This window comes from Vanessa tameamea, chromosome 31 (genome assembly GCF_037043105.1).
Source record: "Vanessa tameamea isolate UH-Manoa-2023 chromosome 31, ilVanTame1 primary haplotype, whole genome shotgun sequence".
Classification (NCBI taxonomy): Eukaryota; Metazoa; Arthropoda; class Insecta; order Lepidoptera; family Nymphalidae; genus Vanessa; species Vanessa tameamea.
Window position 1 is genome coordinate 4,391,288 of NC_087339.1, and position 20,621 is coordinate 4,411,908.

A 20,621-nucleotide genomic window follows, 5' to 3' on the forward strand; every position below is an offset into this window, starting at 1 on the left:
AAAGGAAAAAATAGGCTATTCGACGATGCGAAAAATAAAGTGTCAGTTATTGTAATCAGTACATATTATGAGTTTAAATATGGTTATTTACTAACGAAAGTTGAGAATATTAATTTATTTATTCAAAAATCCATAAACAAAAATGCATTTTTTTAAACGTTTGTCACGTGACACAAAACGCTCCCGATTGGTCGGGTATATGATGACGTCACTTGCTTGTTAACCTCGTTTGCCTACAGTATGTGGATTATATGTGCCACAGATTACAATACAGGCAAGCGACGTCACCGACCCCATTGCAGCGCCATATTGTCAAAGCAGCGTTTTCGCGCGCTATTTAAATATGGAATTTTTCATTGAATATTTTTCAGCAAATATGTACCAGAATAAAAAAACAACTTCCACTGGGTTCCTTAACCTCTACTTAATAATATAAAATTTTAAAAACTAGTCAAATAGTCTACTGTTTGTATGTATGGTGTATTTCTGGTGTGTTTATATCAAATAATTCTCTTTATTAAAAAAATACACCCGAAGGTCGAAGGTCGGTGTGAAGGCGAATCTTCTCACTATTCTATAAAAATTAAAAACAATTCTTATCAACTCATTTATTCTAAGTATATAAGTTCGGATGTTTCTCGACGATGTCCTTCACTTCACCCGGAAATGTCGCCATCTTGCTTGAAATGAAGAACTTGAGCGTGTCTCGGAGAGCGTTGGGGAAGTATGGCTCGTCGATCTGCTTTGCCAGTACCAAGTAACAGGAGGATAGGCGCCAGCGTACCTTGTAGTCTTTGTTTTCCGACTGAAAAATAATTACAATTAATCCACAACGAGAAATCTAAAATTTTTATGCACACCTTGGGAATAAAACGAATCCAATCGAATAAGGAAAAAAGATAAACAAAATCAGACATACGTATTTCATGCGATTCGCTAATAACTCAGCCATATTGTGCACTACTGAGAGTTTACGATTAACATATCTCTATTTATAATACAACACTGTTACACTTAACTACTTATATCCGCTTTAATTTCACTTCCAAAGTTTTCATAACAATTTCTTTGAATTTCAAAACTGTTCCGTCGCCGGTTCTCCTGAGATCTGAAGTGTTTCATTCCGAACCAAAACGTAACGCTTCTATATTGAATAAAGATTTCGACTTCGACTTTTCGTTTTAAAGAATATATCATTGTATTTGGCTAACATAACTTTGTATTTTAAATGTTGAAAAAGAGTAAATACTGAGCTTCTCGCTGGGTCTTCTCGGTAGAATCTGCATTCCGAACCGGTGCTAGCTTTACTTAATGTAGTTTGTAAAAGGACGATTCAAAAGTCTTGCGCAGACATCTTAACCGATTTGAGATTCAAATGAATAAGAGACGCTTACTTTAATAAGTTGCAAGGCCCGAAGGAGCGCGTTCGCGAGCGGCCATTGCTGTTTCGCTCTAGCGACGACTGTGTGAAAGAGACGGCTGGCGCTCTCCGCTGCGGACGCGCTGTCCGCCGAGAGGCCCGACACGCAGCAGAGCGCCTCCACGTACGCGTGGATCAGACTCTCCGGGTCGTGTATTGACTGAAATTTAATTATTATATATTCTTAGTAAAATTAATTGCGTCGTTACTGTAGTTGTTAATCTGCTGCAGTCGCTCCTGATGCAAACATGCGTAGTACTATGGACAGGCCTTCAGGGGTAAATAAGTTCCAGTCTCCTGTGACTAGAAACCTACTAAGCCGAGGGGTCCACATTTATTGTTTAAATACATATTCAAATTATTTTTATTTGTAAATATTGTTTATATTAAAAACTTTTTCGAAACACGCTGCATCCTCTGGTATATATTTTATGTTTACAAGTTTTTTGGCTCAGCCCCTCAAGCGCATGTTCTCGGCCTGTGAGCGTTTGAGGTGGGGCTTTCTAGTTTTTTAATAGCCTAGACGAGGTCGGGACGCTGGGGATCGAGATCACTCTGTGTAGTCAGCTCTGAATGCGTGCATCCAGACGAGTTTCCTTTCCATTGCATAAGGAACAACTAAGGAGGTCGTGACTGAGATGAATCTCCCCCCCCCCTTTCAAGAGTTCTGTTCAATACGTGACAGCCATGGGACATAATATTCTCGGTTCAGAACCGACTTGGAGTCACTTTTAGCAATATTTTAATGTCGATAATTCTGATTGATATACTTGCTACCACCCCATACCACGCATTGGTGTTATAAGGAATGGTTAATATTTCTCATAGAACCAATGGCGATGGTTACCACTTACCATCAGATAGCCTATTTGCTTTTCCATCCATTTTACAAAAAACAAAAAAAAAAACCTGTAGATGAACATCGATGACGTCAGCGGCGTTTGATCCAAGCTTGGTCAGATTGTCCAACGTTGGTTCGTGCAAGAATTTACCGACGTCCGTTTCAACTTCTTTTACGATATCTAGAAAAGATATAAACATTAGTTACTGACTATTCTATGGTACAGTGGACTCCGGGCCCTGTAATCCGAAATGTCTATTATTATTGAATATCTTTCTGACAATCGTCGTTAAGATATACTGTATTCCAACCATAAGAGGAGAGAAGCCAAATAAACAACATTTGACGGCAAATCGACGCGACATCATTGGTCGAGAGCTCGATTAGTCTATGATATTCGCTATGGATTTGCGATTGCCGTTTGAACGTCGACGAAACTGTTATCGGAACTTTGGAAGTAAAATTAAAGTGGTTATAAGTAGTCAAGTGCAACAGCGTTGTATTATAAATAGAGATATGTTAATCGTAAACTCTCAGTAGTGCACAATATAGCCGAGTTATTAGCGAATCGCATGAAATACGTGAATCTAAGGTTTGTTTATCATTTTTCCTACTTCCATTGGAATAGGCTATAGTTAATACACAAAGATTGAGCGGATTACAACTTGTACGTTTTTTGTTTTTATTCTGTTTGCTTAGTTTGAATTCGACTACACGTAATACTACATTGGTAGGAAGTATGATTGGTACTTCAGAGTACAACATATAGAGTCTTATCATTGTATATGTGATTTGTCTGTACAAGGGGTCGTAAAAATCCATCGGTAAAGAAGGCACATTATTCGATACGAGATTATATTGATGATAAAAAAGCGTGGAGTTAACGCTCGTTGACTTCCAGGCGGGAGACGTGACATACATATATAATTGTATTCAACTAACGTGACTGTATTTTTAGATGTCGAAAAAGAGTAACTACAGACTTTCTCGCCGGTTCCTCTCGGTAGAATCTAATCCGAACCGGTGGTAGCTTTACTTTAAATAGTTTTTTAAACGACGATTCAAAAGTGCTCGTAAAAGCCTACTCGAATAAAGTATATTTTGATTTTGATTCTCAGGAAGTACTCTATAATACGACAAATTCGTTAAAACTCTGCAAAACTTATGACGGATTACCGGGGGTTCCCCTGTATTAATAAATTTAAAAAGTCTACGACTTATAATACTGGATAAACTTTCACCGGTCTGCTCCAACGTTACGTTCCCGGTGTCGAGGCCGGTCTCGAAGTGCTGAGCGTCCTCCGTGGCGCTATCCTCTGAATTCTCCTGTTCGGATTCATCGTCGTCATCCTCCGAACCGGATACATCTAGACACAGAACGAATAATATTTGCATCAAATCGATTTCGAGTCGAGGTTAGCATGCGAAAGCGACCCAACGCCCACCGACGAGTTCCACCCCCCCCCCCCCACTTTTTTATCTTCTGGTGGAATGTAATACTTGTAAGTCATACATACATAAGCAGCCTGTAAATTTCCCACTGCTGGGCTAAGGCCTCCTCTCCATTTGAGGAGAAGGTTTCGAGCATATTCCACCACGCTGCTCCAATGCGGGTTGGCGGAATACACATGTGGCAGAATTTCGTTGAAATTAGACACATGCAGGTTTCCTCACGACGTTTTCCTTCACCGCCGAGCACGAGATGAATTATAAACACAAATTAAGCACATGTAAATTCAGTGGTGCTTGTCTGGGTTTGAACCCGAAATCATCGGTTAAGATGCACGCGTTCTAACCACTGGGCCATCTCGGCTTTAACTTGTAAGTCGCGTACTACTAAATAATTGTCAAGTGTTAAGTAGAAAAAGTAACATTTATCCATCCTTGGGGTTCAAACTTGCTTCATACGAAATCCCATCAGATACGATCCAGTGGTTTGACCGTGTGAAGCAACGGACAGCAAGACAATAAGTTACTTTCGGATTTGTAATGTAAATAAGGAAGTACGTGCATTCGTCTTCGCTTCCTTCGCCGTCGCTGAGTTCCGCCGACGGTCCCAGTTTACTTTTCATCGTTTGCTTGTTCGCCGCACCTCCTAAACTGTTGCCTGACGACAAAAAAAATAAACAAAAAATAATATATGGATATCTTAAAGTACTTAATGGATTTGCCTTTTTGTAATAAGAGTTTCAATCATAAAGAACAGTCTTTATTGTGTCACAGAGCAGAGTAATGCTGAGAAGAAAGAAAATGGCGCGAAATTTACCACAGACTATACACAGTCGGCTATAGATAACTTATAATTTAACAGGATAGATTGTGTAATCAACTATATGACTTCCGTGTTCCAAGGACGGTGGCGCATCCGGGTAGGTACTATTCACTAATCAGACAATCTACCGCCAAACAGCACCGTTGTCTATGTATGGTGGTGTCCACTTGCCATCAGGCTGCCCTTACGCCTCCATGTCAATAAAAAATTCAACAGCGCCAATCTCTATAGTGGGGACCAACAAGTAGCACATTTGCCGGATTAAAAATTAAAAAAAAAAAAAGAATCGTGCGTATATCAGTTCCAAAACGTCGTATCGCGATCAGATCAAATCAAATCAAATCAAAAATCTTTATTCAATATAGAAGTGTTTACACTTGCTTATTGATTGTCAAAAATCTACCACCGGTTCGGAATTTAGCACCTCGGACCTGAGAAGAACCGGCGAAAGAAACTCAGCGGGATATATATATATTTTTTTTTAACCATTTTCAATGTACAATGATAATTATATTTTAGTTATTTGAAACAGCCTGGAGGCGATCATTTCATTCCCAAGGTGTGCAGTCAACTAAAAAGTCATTAGTGTTGTAATATCCTTTAGCACACAAACGCTCTTTAACGATTCTTTTGAATTTTATAATTGAATAATTTTGAACGTTTTCTGGGATCCTGTTGTAAAAACGTATACATTGCCCCAAAAAAGAGTTACTAGCCCTGTGTAATCGGGTACTTGGAGTAACAAGTTTATTCTTGTTCCTAGTGTTAATAGAATGTACGTCACAATTTCTGGGAAAATCGTTTATGTTTTTGCGTACATACATAACATTATCAAAAACAAATTGAGAAGCAGAAAAACAAATTCCGATATCAAAGCAGATATCGGAAGGCAAGGCTCACCCGCGAGCACGACCCTCGTGAGCCGCTCCGCGCTGTCGGGCGGCGCCGTCAGCGCGTCCACGACCTCCATGCACGCCTCGCGGCCGATCTCGTTGTGGCTGAGGTCGACTGACTGAAATGATCGGGAAACAAAGTCAAAAATTACATTTTAATAATATTCCAATTATTGTACATACATTTTCTCATGTAGCAAATATAAAAAAAAAAAAAAAAAAAAAAAAAAAAAAAAAAAAAAAAAAAAAAAAAAAAAATCGTCTTTGACTCGACGCGATGTTGAATATGAATCCGTGAAAGATTTCGTTTTGACGCAACTATACCGTATTTGAGTTTAGGCGAATCACTCCGAAGGCAGTCTCCGAGTCGAGTATTTCAAATAACCCGAACAGCTCATTTTCGACAAATGAAAACAGCTCCATTTTTTTTTTTTTTTTTTTTATAAATAATAACAATGCCCCAAAATGAATTAAGGAATTACAGATATTCCTATTAACCCCTTTTAAACTTATCTTAACTTGTGTTAGCAATGTTGACGAGAATAGACTTAGGGATCAGGATCGTTGGTGGGACTTTTTACCATCGCTTTACTGACGCTTGGATTCCTTCCTTTGGTTCCTTTGAATACTATGAGGATCATTAACAAATCTAGCAGTGGACATCATATTTTCAATGACAGTCGTCTCTGTTTTCTAATTATAAATGCGGGATTCTTTTACTAAAGCTTCAAATCCAAAGGGATTCCTCAAATACTTTATTAACTACATCAAGATAGATTGGTTTAACTTTAAGTCGATATAAGTTGTTGAGTGTTGTATTATAAATAAAGATATATTAATCAAGAACTGTTTGTTGAGCATGAATATGCTTTTTGACGATGCGAAAAATAAAGTGTCAATTATTGTAATCAGTATATACTATGAGTTTAAAAACGGTTATTTACTAACGAAAGTTGAAAATAATAATTAATTTATTCAAAAATCCATAAATAAAAATGCATTTTTTTAAACGTTTGTCGCGTGACACAAAACTCTCCCGATCGGTCGGGCTCATGATGACGTCACTTGCTCGTTAACCTCGTTTGCCTACCGTATGTGGGTTACATGTGCCACTAATTACAATACAGGCAAGCGACGTCACCGACCCCATTGCGGCGCCATATTATCAAAGTATCTTTTTCGCGCGCTATTTAAATATTGAACTTTTAATTTGATATTTTTCAGCAAATATGTACAAGAATTAAAAAAAAAAAAAAAGAACAATCTTACTTGATTCCTTAACCTCTACCAAAACAATATAAAATAGATTTTAAAAACCAGTCGAATAGTCTATAATAAGGTTTATTTATTTCTACACATCCTACCGTTGAAATGGACTATCGAACAATCATCTTTACAATGAAATCCTCCGCCACTCCGTCCGAATGACCACCAACACACATGCCGCGCCGTCACTCGATGAACTTCCGTTCGAGGTCGCCCCCCCCCCCACCTCCAGTCAGCCCTTCCCGTCATCATCAAGTCTTTGCCAATACGGTCCAACATGCGCTACGTATCGACAAAAACTTGACTGTGATGGAAGCGCTTGGGGGTCGAAGCGTCGAGTGGATTAGTGGACGGATATCCGGAGCACTAGCGTTGGTTAGTAATGTGAAGCAGCTAGACACGGTCAAGGGATACACACCTGCCACCATCATAGACTAAATATGATATTCTACTATAATTGAAAAACTACACACGAAATGTTGACTTTCCTATTAATAAGCCACAAAAAAAATAATACATGCGTATACAGAGTAAACACGCTTCCTTGCCATAAAATTAAATTAAACTTTAAACCGTTTTTATTTCCGCTATAAGTCATTTCGATGACGTCAGATTGTTAAAAACAACAGTCGTTTATGTACGACCGGTACTCATTCAACGTTAACAGCTATAAATATTTGGTGTTTTTTGGGAAAATAATGAATTACAATCGCCATCGTTGGAGTTTAATGTAACAAATACTAACATTAAAACACCATAAAAGTTGCTTATCAAAAGTGCCAGGTTATATTGATATGACAGTTTTTGCCTGTCTGACGTCACACCATGGCGGCTCGTGTTTTAGGTCACGTGATATACAGACTAAAAATTAATTTTAATATAACAAATTAATAATGCACTTTTATGACTCGAAATCAAAATATTCAAGTACATTACTGGATATATTTTAATTCTTATCCAATTTCATAATTTATTTTTCACCACCGAAAGTACCACATTTAAAGCGTGTTATGTTTACCTTTATTCCTACTACAATTGGAATAGGCTGTATATTGGTTTAGTAAGTATTATTCAGTCGGCCAATACAAAAGATTTATCGTTAGTAATTTATATAATATAGTTAATTGTATTTAAATGTATATACGCCATACCTCTAACAAGACAGAGTTCTCCTTGAGCCCTTGCGCCAAAGCACGAGCGCCCGAACTCTTCAGCAGACAGTCGCCAAAGTTTATTGATTTCAGGTTTTTTAATCTGTGAAGGATGATTATTGTTCAATTTAATTTTATGAGCGAACAATATCCTCTGACATCGACCCCTTGCCCAAGAAGATTGGTAACTCTTTTCATTGTCGAAGCGCCTTAAAATGGAACTCACTTCCAGCACACGTGTTCCCCTCCTCGTATAACCTGGTTCAGGGCCGGATCTACCATATGGCTTTTTGGGCTTTAGCACAGGGCCCCGTGGATTAAAGACCCCCCCCTCCAAGTCAAGTCAAAGTCAAAAATAGACGACAATGCGAATGAATCCATAATTTTATTAAATTAAACAGATCATGTGGTTTGCAGTCCTGCGAGTCCTGCGATTAATCAAACTGATTAAATTAATTTAATTCAAGTCTACGTTTAGATATGTGTTAGGTGGGCCCCTAAGTAGTGTCAGTCCAGGCATCTGTACTGGCCGTCTTAGCGTTTAGACTCTACTGCCATTTACCACCAGGTGGATTGGAGTCACATGCCTACCCGGACTGTTTGTAAAAAAAAATTAATAATAACAGATCGTATAGGAGACTTTGACGACCTCCGTGGTCGAGTAGTGCGTACACCGGTTTTCATGAGCCACGAGTCGATGTAGAAAAAGTTCATTAGTTTTCTATGTTGTCTCGGGTCTGGGTGTTTGTGGTGCCGTCGTCACTTCTGATCTTCCATAACACAAGTGCTTTAGCTACTTACATTGGGATCAGAGTAATGTATGTGATGTTGTCCAATATTTATTTATTATTATTAAAGGCTGGCATTGTAAAAAGTATTACCCATTCCTTATATCCCGAACTAAGATGTTACGTCCCTCGTGCCTGTAGTTACACTGGCTCACTCATCCTCAAGCCGGAGCACAACAATACTGACCGCTGTTTGGCGTTAGAATGTGCTGACGTACCTCGGCAGCGCGGCGGCGAGGGCGGCGGCGCCGCGCGGCCCGACGGTGTTGTCGTTGAGGTTGAGGCGCGCCAGGCGCGGGTTGTGCTTCAGCGCCTCCGACAGCGCCGCGATGCCCACGTGGTAGATGCCGTTCTGCGGCATCGCGATCTCCTCCAGGGTGCCCATCGACTGGAAACCGAAACCGATTCTCCCGTTAGGCCAGATCGGATACATATTCCCACCGCTGGGCTGAGGCCTCCTCTCCCTTTGAGAGGAAGCTTCACCGCGCTGCTCCAATACCGGTTGACCAATCCATGTGGCAGAATTTCGCGTTCCAACCACTAGACCATATCGGCCCATCTCGAATATTTGGCAGATCTCGAACCTAAGCTCAAAAACGGGATTGAGTCATTAAAAATTTTATCTTAAATTATTAACGGGAGAGTAATGACGGTCAAACCACTAAACCGAAAAATCATAAGTATTATAATAAAAATCTTAATTCCACGGTTGGTGGCGCATTGGTGATGTAAGGAATGGTTAATATTTCTTACAGCACTATTGTCTATGGGCGGTTACGACCAAAATACTCAGTTCTACTTTCGAATCCGAGACCATTTAAGCAATAACTAAAAAAAAACTCACAAACTCAGTTCTAATTTCAAAAAAAAATTTTCAAATAATGTAAACTTACTCGAAAAACACCAGCCAACGCTTTCGCCCCCTCGTTTTCCAATCTGTTGCGTCCCGCTATGAACACACGGAGGCTGCGCGGATTCGCTGACAAAGCCTTCGCCAGCAACCGACCTCCGGTTATACCTAAACCATTATTGTTTAGGCGTAACTCCTGAAAAAAAAAACAAAAACCTGTTATAAAGTATTCTTAATGTTAGGTTGTATGTTATATATGCCTAGTCCGAGTTTTATTGCGATAGTGATAGAATTCTGTCGATCGATAAGCAAGTGTAATACACTCTATTCCAACCATAAGAGGAGAAAAGCCAAATAAACAACATTTGACAGCAAATTGACGCGACATCATTGGTCGAGAGCTCGATTAGTCTATGATATTCACTATGGATTTGCGAAAAATGGCGTTTTGAACGTCGACGAAACTGTTATCGGAATTTTGGAAGTAACATTAAAGCGGATACAAGTAGTTAAGTGTAACAGTGTCGTATTATAAATAGAGACATATTAATCATAAACTCTTAGTAGTATCAATATAGCCGAGCTTAAAACTTAAATCTAAAGTTTGTTTATCTTTATTCCTACTGTGTTGAAATAATAAATTTGAATTGACAAAATTACTCATTATTAACGTCATTGTTATTAACACCTGCACTCGCAAAATACTGGAAATAACCAAACACGAGCGTTCACGTCGTCACAATCGAATGGTACAATAAATTATAAACTCGTTAACGACAAAGTAAAAAGTTGTGATTCCGATTTCTGTCACTAGATGGCGCTGTTTTGAACCCATACAAATCTTAGTAACCATCAAATCTATAGAATAAGTAAAAAATCTCGGACTAGGCACACCGAGTGACTGGATACCGCTCTTGAATATCCGAATATTATAGGTTTTAATACATTAGTTTTAATTAATTTTTTTTTTAAATTTCTTTTTAATTAGTTTTAATACACATAATTAAGATAAGCACATATATACATAATTAATTTGTATTTATAATTAAACTTGTGTAAGAAAACCACGGGAGGATACCCGCATGAGTGTAAAACTTATTCCAAAACACTCTAATGCCAAGTGCATTAGAGTGTTGTGAAATAAGTTCCAAATCTTTTCCTCAAAAGAGGCTCTAGCTCAGCAGGGCGTATCAGACAGAATATCAAATACATTATTACAGAATATAACATACTAATATCCAGCTTAAACATGCTAAAAATATCACAAAAATTTTTTTGCATTAGGTTCAAGGTTTTCACCATCCGCCATGTGCTTCCTTTTATTACGAAGAGTAATCCTTATATTGTCGCCATGTTCGGATACTGTATCAACGCTGGTTAGATTTGGTTGCGAGTCACTTCGTCCATACAGGCCACTTCCAGTTGGCGAGCGTAGTGTAGTACTCATAGTGATCTTTGTTAACTGATACGGCAAAAGTACTCAGTTTTTTTTTGCTCACGGCTGTTGCAATGAGAGAGACCAAAAATAAGAGACCGTCTTGTTTTACCGAAGTAGTGAAGAGTGGTTACGGTAAGCAGCAGTCGCTTTATCCAAGATCTCAACGTACAAGTGTCACACACAGCTTATTCCAATTTTATTTTTAAGAAATTACAAAAAAAAAGGCCGCTCTGTTTGAACCCAACCCGAAGAAAATAGTTCGGTCAAATAAATATCTCACCTGTAATTGTGAGCACACATCGCTTTGTAGCAACTTCGCCAAACCCTCAACACCGATGGGACCAAACGCGTTGTCACTCAAGTCCAGAATCGAAAGACGGGCACCGGCTTCTATCATGCCGTCACCGAGTGCACTCTAGAATAGATTATTATAGTTATTACTTTAGGAAGTACATTCGGATATTAATTAATGTATATATTATATAAATTTAAGTACAAAATGATTTTTATCTTGTGAATTCACATACAGTAAACTATTCAGTAGTCTTCTTTCTTCTTGTTAACCTTAACCGTTAAAACTTTGCTAGTGATGAAAGATTTTTTCATACATTTTTGAATTTTATGTTAAAAAGTTGACATTTACGGTCTCAAACACTTAGATATTCTGCCGCCAAATAACAGTACTCTGTATTGTTGTGTTCCGGTTAGAAGGGTGAGTGAGCCAGTGTAATCACAGGCAAAAGGGACATGATGATGTAAGGAATGGTTAATATTTCTTACAGCACCTTTGTCTTTGGGCGGTGATGACCACTTTCCATCAGGTGGCCCATATGCTCGTCCGCCGTCCGTATTATAGGCATCAAAAGGATAAATTACTTACTAAAGCTGGTGGGATCTCTGTTTTCATTCTCCCGGTAAACATGTCTGAGAATCTCGCTGTTTTTAACTCGGGATGCTGGGCTAACGCTTTAGCTATGGCTCGTGCGGCTTCCACTCCAAGAGTGTTGCCCGTCAAAGTCAGGTATTCTAAGTCTGGACATGCATTGATAGCATTCACAATTGGCTGTGCTGAAATAACCATAACACTTATTAAAAAATAATATAACACAAATGAAACCAGTATGGTTGTTGGTTTATTATTCTACGAAGCAGCGATATGATTATTATAATTAATAAAATTGCATGTGGCGGAGATGAGAATGCTGAGAGGAATGTGTGGTGTTACACAAATGGATAGAGTAAGGAATGAGTGCATAAGAGGAATTAAATATTTGAAAGTGTCACCGGTAACCGAGAAGCTATCTGGAAACCGGCTGTCGTGTTATGAGCATGTTACGCGAAGGAATGAGAACCATGTTGTGAGAAAGGTTTTGAGAATGGATGTGGATGGATACAGAGATAGGGGACGACCAAAGAAACGATGGATGGCTTGTGTGAAAGACGATATGGTTAGAAAGAATGTTATTTGTGAGATGACGTCCGACAGAGAAGACATACTGCGCCGACTCCAAGTAAAATTGAGATGGGCAGGTTCATAATGATGATGATGATGAATTCATGAAATAATTGTTTAATATTTAAAGAAACAATGTTAATGAGTGTCTACATTATTATCAGCTTGCTAAAAACTTATTGAAGCTTTTTGTACATGTAATCCAATATAACATATCCACTAAGATATTTTTAAGCAAGTGTTATGTTTGTGTATAAAAAGGCGGTTGATAAAGAGGTTATATATTAATAAATAATGATATATATTGATGTAAATTATGAATTAAATTATTATTATTTAACGGTATAACTATAGCTGTATTGAGTAGGCTTATAATATTGTCGATGTTTCACGTGTTATTTAATATTTACGTACCATCGTTTTCGTTATCCAATTTCAACGATCTTCCAGAAAAATCAACACCACTCACTGTTCTATTTGGTTCGTTTAAAGCTGTACATATTGCGTTCAAATCGAACGACATTTTAAGTTATTCTATTTGTTTAATAAATAAAAATCAACAAGAAAACAATCGTAGCAACGGATTTTTTTTAATTTTTCTTCGCTCCGCTTGTCAATAAAAAAGTCAATTCGATCGATTGTCAACTTTCGTAGTGACGTCTATTATACGCATACTCCAAAGTCATTTTATGATAAGATTATTTTTCAAATAATGCATATTATATAGCAAAATACTCGTATACGTATATTTAATAAAATACTATTTCATAAATTCATGCTGTATATTAATGTTATTATTTATTTATATTTTTTAAATGTATGAAAAATACGTTTCCTTAAGATTATGTCACAAAATAAAGTCAAATTAAATTATTACCACTGGCTCGCAAACGGCAATAAAATGGAAGAAAGTATTTACTCTTAAATAGATTATTAAATACAATAAAATTAATTATTACTTGTCCCGCATGGAAATCAACGAATACTAACTACACTCTTTTTTCATTTACATAATTCTTTATCGAGTAATAAGCCTTATTAATCAAAGTTTTTTTAACATGTAATTGAATTAATTAATTTAAATCTAAATGTATTTAAGGAATTTTATTATGAAATGACAATGATATATTTATAGCCACGTAGATTTTATCCGTATAAGTCAGGGATCTATACGGATAAAGTCTCTATACGTTAAATTATTTAAGAGTGTTTTATTTATAATGCCAAACACACAAAAAAGTAGTTGCCTTTTTATTCAATAGCATTGTTTAACACCTGAGATGTAGCAATTGGTTATTAACAAGTAAAGAGACGGTTGAATCGAACTATTTATAATTTAGAGACCTTAGTTTTTTTTTAATTATTAAGGATATTGATTTACATTTGTATGATGATATAGATTTTGTAATTCCATAAAAGAGTATCTATGTAATGATTATTTTGGTATAGGTCGTAAGAATATTTTAATTGTCATGTATTTTTTCGAAAAATCACGACAGTTATTTAAAAAAGTTAATTATCAATTTACTAGTGCTAAGTATCAAATATAATGAATACATTGTTAACCAAGTAAGTTGGATTTCAAATTCTCTTAAAATCATGGGCTTTTTACGGCGATCTTTGGTATATAAAATTTGTATTTCATCGATATCCAAGCGGGTGTTACGTAAGAAATATAAAAACATACTAAATGTATTCAAACACATGCATTACAAATTAAATATATACTGTGATTGTGCATATATTATATAGCATTAGTTGACCTTAGTCTTAGGAAATGTATACATGAACGTTTTTAGTGTGTACTATTAATTTGAAAATAGTTTACAAATTGTATTCTAACTAATTTTTATGCGTAGGAACGCTGTAAATTATTAGCATCTAATTAAATATAACCTTAAATATTAAATTAATAAAATCATTGACATAGATTCATATTGAAATATTATTCATGTGTTTTATATGAAGTGGTTAGCCGTTATAAAAACGCTAGTGTGCAGTCATAATACTTGCTTTCCAAACGTTGTATTTGTGTGTCAGTCAGACAGTAGTTCGGAATGACAGTGATTGTTCGACTACCGTAGTATTGTTATTTCAGTTATTTCCCATTAATTTACGATAAATTTTCGATAGTTCAATCACTAGGTCTACGTGACTTTTTGACTGGACACCATGGCGGGTGTGTATTTTTTTTTTTACATTTTTAATTTATGAACTTTCGATTGTACTTTTTAACTCCTTCGTCTTATTCTTATCAGATAATAAAATGCAATCACGACGTAAATATCATAATTATCTCTGTCTCTAATAACATTATGAGGTGTTTAATTTATATGTTCTCATCGTCATTTAACCTTTGAGCTTATTTATTCGTTTAATTAATAACTATATCGCTAAGCAAACCAAGCAAAAAAACTTTCAAGGTTACTCATTGTAAATAGAATTATTTTCTTTTAAATGTGTTTTATACCAATATTAATTTCCTTGCCGACAGTCCAATTTGCGTATTACATGTAAAATTTTTGTTTTGAGCATTGGTAACAAGGTGCCTACGATAGTTTCGTAGTCAAATTTGAATTGAATTAGTTTATTGTGCTTGGTTTTTTCACATGATTTACATTTTATTCCCGTTTATTATTGACCCTCAACAATTGGAATATTTATTAATGTCAAAAGTTCAGTTATACAATGTTACTTTTATAGTTAGATATATTATTTATTTTTGGAATTTGATTGAGAATTTTGGTTATTCATTTTATTTTATTTGCAGTTATTTTTTAATGTTTAATCTTTATTACACATGTGTATATATTTTTTAAAAATAAATATTTAGTTGTAGAACCTGTTCCATACATTTCTGCATTGCCTAAACTTGAGTTCCTATTTAGGTCAATAAAGATTTTTAAATAAATAAATAAAACCAATTTCCATTGAAACTAATATTCAAATAGCTTTTATAAGATAGCTTAGAACTTAAAAAAGTATTTATATATTATTTTTCAAATTTACAACATTGTCTGAAATACACTGTAGTCACTTCTATAGCCTATTCACATTGAAAAAAAAAGAAAAATAATATGTAGGCTTATACAGTACTGTAGGTTCTTGATTAATATATCTTTTTTTATAATACAACTCTATTCCACTTGAGTGCTTATGTACACTTTAATTATACTTCCAAAGTTTATCACGAAAGGAAAAATCTTTATGCCCCCTCCACACAATCTTGCCCTCTTTTTCTTTTTCTATTGTATACAGTTTTAAAGTTTTTTTTTTTTTAAATTGTTTTTAATTTTTTTTATTGTGTCTGTTATTTAATATAAAGCAAAACTTCATTCCAACCATGGTCCCAAACACGTCTCAATTCTATTTTATAATATTTAATTAATTTTTAAGCTTATCATTATATTTTTTATAGTTAAAATATGTTCATTTAAATTACCAATACTTTGATAGTTGTCTTCGTCATCTGTTGAGTTTGTTTAATGTAAAGTACAATTTTAAAAGTATGTCTATTTAAATTTTGGCTTACAAAATTGTACATGAGTTTCACTCTGGTGGGAAAATGATAATTCATTCTTTATATACAATTTTTTTCTAATAATTTGATTTTTAGATGTTGTTCTCTATTACAAAAATATTTTCACATTGAATTTGGAAAAAACCTCTAATATTTTTTTTTTAATTTCAAAAATAATTAACTTGGGCCTTTTAAATTTTATATTTAAATTAAAAATTTGTTTGATGTCTGTGCAATGCCACTATCAATGAAGTTGGTATAATTTTTTTTAAATGGCTAGGCTGATTTTGATCTTTTAGATTGATGGCACTGTGATCATGTTCCATTATGCTTTTTTCAAAAAATATCTTTTTTTTTTTACTTTATCTGTACGAAGTTGACACACGCATATATCTTTAATAAATAACAAAACATCTATAGTTCATTTTAACCACAAGAAGACAAATAAAGGAAATCAAAATATTCCTTATTTAAGTAGGCTCATAAATGCACTTTTGAATCGTCATGTTAATGTAAAGCTTCCACCGGTTCGGAAAGTAGATTCTACCGAGAAGAAACGGCAAGAAAGTCAGTGGTCACTTTCTATCATTTTAATGACATAGCATGTCAGTAAAGTACAATTATTATTTTTATATAACCTTTCTAGAAATCAATGAACATTAGTTCTATGCTTATATAATCTTGTATTGAGTAATATGATTTATTTATCAATGAATTTTTGAGATAAGCGTTATATTTTAATTAGGCCAATTAAAAATAGCTGTGGAAGGATGTATTAAGTTTGCGAAGTTGGAAACTAGGTGTTAGTTTACCTTTCCTCATCGTGTCTACAATAATTGCAACCGTTTCTTTCAAAAAATATTTATATTATTGTGAATATACATAATATTGTTGTAAACATATTGTGAAGTATCTGTAAGTATACCCTTTTGACTCGATATCATTGGTCGAGAGCTTGAATAATTTGTGATATTATAAATTTTTTTTTTTACTTTTGTTTTTGATAGGGCAAGAACTCAGAAGGTTTTTTTTTTAATTGTTTATTGCAATTACAATTTTATTTTTTATATTTTTTTGTTCAACATTTGGCGGCAAATTGACGCGATGTCATTGGTCGGGAGCTGTAATCTGTGATATTCATTATGGATTTGCGAAAAAATGGCGTTCTGAATGTCGATTAAGCTGTTATCGGAACATGGAAGTAAAATTACCGTGAACGAATATAGTAAAAGGATTTGTGTTTGTATTATATTAAATAAAGAAAGGTTGATTGCGAATTGTTAGTAGTGTAGAATATACCCGAGCTATTAGCAAGTTGCGTGGAATACGATAAAACTAAGATTTATGTATATATGTTACTGTAAAAGCTCGAACTATGGTAAATCTAAAGATTTTCCAGTAAAACCTAAGATTTACCGACATGAGTTGGTAAATGTAAGTATTTATTATAAAGAGCCGAGATGGCCCAGTGGTTAGAACGCGTTCATCTTTACCGATGATTTCGGGTTCAAACCCAGGCAGGCACCACTGAAGTTTCATGTGCTTAATTTGTGTTTATAATTCATCTCGTGCTCGGCGGTGAAGGAAAATATCGTGAGGAAACCTGCATGTGTCTAATTTCAACGAAATTCTGCCACATGTGTATTCCACCAACCCGCATTGGAGCAGTGTGGTGGAATATGCTCCAAACCTTCTCCTCAAAAGGGAGAGGAGGCCTTAGCCCAGCAGTGGGAAATTTACAGGCTGCTAATGTAAAAAAAAATGTAATTATAAAAGGACGACTTTGGGACTTTTACCATTCCAACCTAACCTAACCTAACATGTAAATCCTAAGATTTACCAAGTGAATGATGGTAAAAGTTCAAATCGCAAAGTTTTATGGACATTTACCATTCATAATTCATAATTTGAAACAGCTTGGAGCCGATCATTTCATTCCCAAGGTGTGAAATCAATAAAAATAAGTCATTAGTTTTGTATTAACTTTTTTTATTTAACTTTGCCGTTTCATAGATTCAAGTCAATTGTACAAAATACATCGGTAAAGAAGGCATATTATTCGATACAAGATTATATTGATGATAAAAAAGCGTGGAGTTAACGCTCGTTGACTTCCAGGTGGGAGACATAACTTACATACATAATTGTATTTAACTAACATGACTGTATTTTTAGATGTTGAAAAAGAGTAACTACTGAGTTTCTTGGGACCTCGTTTTCCGTCGGCGGAAGTAGATGTGTGACCAATGACCATTTTAATTTTAACGTTTGATGACGATAGCCTTAAAATAATAACTTTAGACAATTATAGCGCGATTTAAAGTACTACTAACGCCATCTATCAACAACAAAATAAAGTACATACCTGTTTTATTAACATGAAAACTTTGTTTCTTTGTATAGATTGCATTTTGATATTACGTAATAAAGTAAACATGATTTAAGGCTTTCACGCACCTAGTTATAATATATGACGGCATGATGCGCCATCTTGTTTATTCATAATGGTTGGAAAAGAGCGTCAATGGGAGTTGAACGCCGCTCTAGTGAAGCGTCGCGTCGTAGCGCGGCAGCCATCTTGGATCGACAGTTACATTCAAGATTTCCCGCGCACCGCGTTCGCGACGAATCGTTAATTTCCAACATTATCTTTATTCTTTTGTAATAGATTCTGTGATTTATGTTTCGAATCGATATTGATGACTATTGCGAATATGTCTGGGTGATTGATTTGTTTAATTAAAAACTTACTGAATTTGTGAATCGTTTATATATAAAATCGTTTGAATATACGCCCACTTATCTTGAATAATCTTGATATTGCCAATAAAATGTCTATATATACAATAATGTAATAACTTACACTATTGTAAGTTATAGCTTAGGCATACTTTTAACGAACCTCAAAAAGGAGAAGGTTCTCGATTAGTCTGTATTTTTTTTTTAGATTTAAAGTGGGTAGGTACCCAACTACCTTCTCGCGTGGTAAATTCATAGATCGTACCTACATATTGATGAGTAGAAAAAGTTAATTGATTATTAAGTTGTACAAGAATACGCAATTATTTTTTTTACTTTTTAGTGCATATTAATTTGTTTTGGAATAGTTTTTTTGAAGTCGTTTTTTTTTTTTTTTGTTTAAATTTTTGTTTATCTGTACTGATTTCCGGCCGTGATATATATTTCTGTGACGTCACCAACATATGTCATATTCAAATTATATTGCATATTAATGTGTGTTATGGTATAGAATTATTGAATTCGTAATAACTATTAAGTATTTTGAAATCAGAAGACCTTTAATTCAAGGTCGACCATCGATGAAATGAACTCGAAATATGTATAACTAGTTGACAGTCGCGGCTTCGTTTGCCTCTTAGGAGTTAGTCGTCGAGTGTCATTTATAAAAAAAAAAAAACATCAGCAAAATGTGTCTCGGCGGGAACATCGTCACGAGCCGTTCAAAGCGGCCTCGCTCGTTGCACCACGATATGTTCAGAGACTGGAGAGTGGAATACAAAAAAAAATTAGATATTATTCATTGCCGTTGGTTTCGCTCCCGTTTTAGGGGTCGGTGGTCACGTTTTAGGGATAAACTTGTGGTTGAAACTTGTTTCATACGAAATTTTATCGAATTCGGTTTTGTGGTTTGGTCATGAAAGAGCAACAGACAGATATTCTGAATATTTAGCATTTAACCAAATAATTATGTTTTATACTAAACTATAAATATATTTCTTTTAGAAAGATAAGTTGGCTGAGTGTCATTCAGGACACTGGTTGAACAGCAGCGTTTAGTGAAGTGGCTAGGCGTTTAAGTGGATTGCTAATTAAACTAGTTGCCTGCGAGATGTATAGCCTCGTCTCCGTGTGTGGTAGCTTGCTATAATATATACTAGCGACCCGCCCCGGCTTCGCGCCGATGCTGATACTAAATATACTACAGAATGTCTTACAACGTTCACAGTTTTTCAGTCGTTAGACAATACAAAGCGCTATGGTCCTGCGTTTTAAATCTGTAATATCTTCGAAAGTATTCATTTAAATCACACGCTGTAAAGGGCCGTATTGATCTATATTAAATGCACAATGTATTTAAGGTACTTAATTGGATAAGGATTAACGCTGTATTGCTTAAAATCGCTTCGAAAATAAGCCATTATTTCTCGTAAAAAGTAAAGGATAAAAAAGGGTTGTTGTGGGCTATCCCTAAGAGATAGACATATACCATCGCGGACTCTTCGAAGACCTTTATAAGGTGTACAATACTGTAGTACATTATTTTGATCTATCTCGTAGGTTACGTTTGCTATATAAGCGCAAAAAATGTGTTTATTTACGACATCACATCAGAAACCTCAAAAATTATCAGTGTTTCTCTACTATATTGTGCATGTATTATACATATAAACCTTCCTCTTGAATCGATCTATCTATTAAAACAACCGCATCAAAATCCGTTGCGTAATTTTAAAGATCTAAGCATACATACGGACAGACAGCGGTAAGCGACTTTGCTAAGGGCGTGACGGCCTTTAGAAATTTATGCTTTAGTTAGACGATAAAGTAATAATTTTCATATATAAACAGGAAATATTGATTTGATCAAAACAAGTGACGTCATAGCTAGAGTCAATGTATTTCTTTACTTAATAATATTGTAGAATATCTGACTGAATGAGTGTGAGGGGTTTTACGGGATGAAATTTAGTACAGATACCTCATGGAA

At 35.3% G+C, this 20,621-nt stretch overlaps 2 protein-coding genes across 3 annotated transcripts in view; one reads left to right on the forward strand and one right to left on the reverse strand.

The window, feature by feature from the left end:
• Nucleotides 1–593: 593 nt before the first annotated feature.
• On the reverse strand, nucleotides 594–13,003 carry LOC113393733 (ran GTPase-activating protein 1). Its single transcript, XM_026630759.2, has 12 exons — nucleotides 12,787–13,003; nucleotides 11,800–11,987; nucleotides 11,200–11,334; nucleotides 9,525–9,677; nucleotides 8,850–9,019; nucleotides 7,844–7,946; nucleotides 5,434–5,545; nucleotides 4,273–4,368; nucleotides 3,503–3,628; nucleotides 2,330–2,442; nucleotides 1,395–1,580; nucleotides 594–805 (listed from the first exon to the last, which is right to left on the reverse strand). The coding sequence occupies exons 1-12, from the start codon at nucleotides 12,893–12,895 to the stop codon at nucleotides 614–616; spliced, it is 1,683 nt and encodes a 560-aa protein (XP_026486544.2). The 5' UTR covers nucleotides 12,896–13,003; the 3' UTR covers nucleotides 594–613.
• Nucleotides 13,004–14,402: 1,399 nt separating this feature from the next.
• LOC113393716 (cytoplasmic aconitate hydratase-like) overlaps nucleotides 14,403–20,621 on the forward strand; it is a 46,595-nt gene continuing 40,376 nt past the window's right edge. For both annotated transcript variants that reach the window (XM_064220152.1, XM_064220151.1), the window contains exon 1: nucleotides 14,403–14,551. In XM_064220152.1, coding sequence (XP_064076222.1) covers nucleotides 14,545–14,551 — 7 coding nt within the window. In that variant the 5' untranslated portion in view covers nucleotides 14,403–14,544. The remainder of the gene's footprint in view (nucleotides 14,552–20,621) is intronic.

What these genes read in the sequence shown, in the direction of transcription:
- LOC113393733 (XM_026630759.2), bottom strand. Translation starts at nt 12,895, where the DNA reads ATGTCGTTCGATTTGAACGCAATATGTACAGCTTTAAACGAACCAAAT. An exon ending in CGTTGGCTGGTGTTTTTCGA is followed by an intron (nt 9,020 to 9,524) that starts GTAAGTTTACAT and finishes TTCGGTTTCCAG; the next exon opens with TCGATGGGCACCCTGGAGGA. An exon ending in TCATCGATGTTCATCTACAG is followed by an intron (nt 1,581 to 2,329) that starts GTTTTTTTTTTT and finishes ATTAAATTTCAG; the next exon opens with TCAATACACGACCCGGAGAG.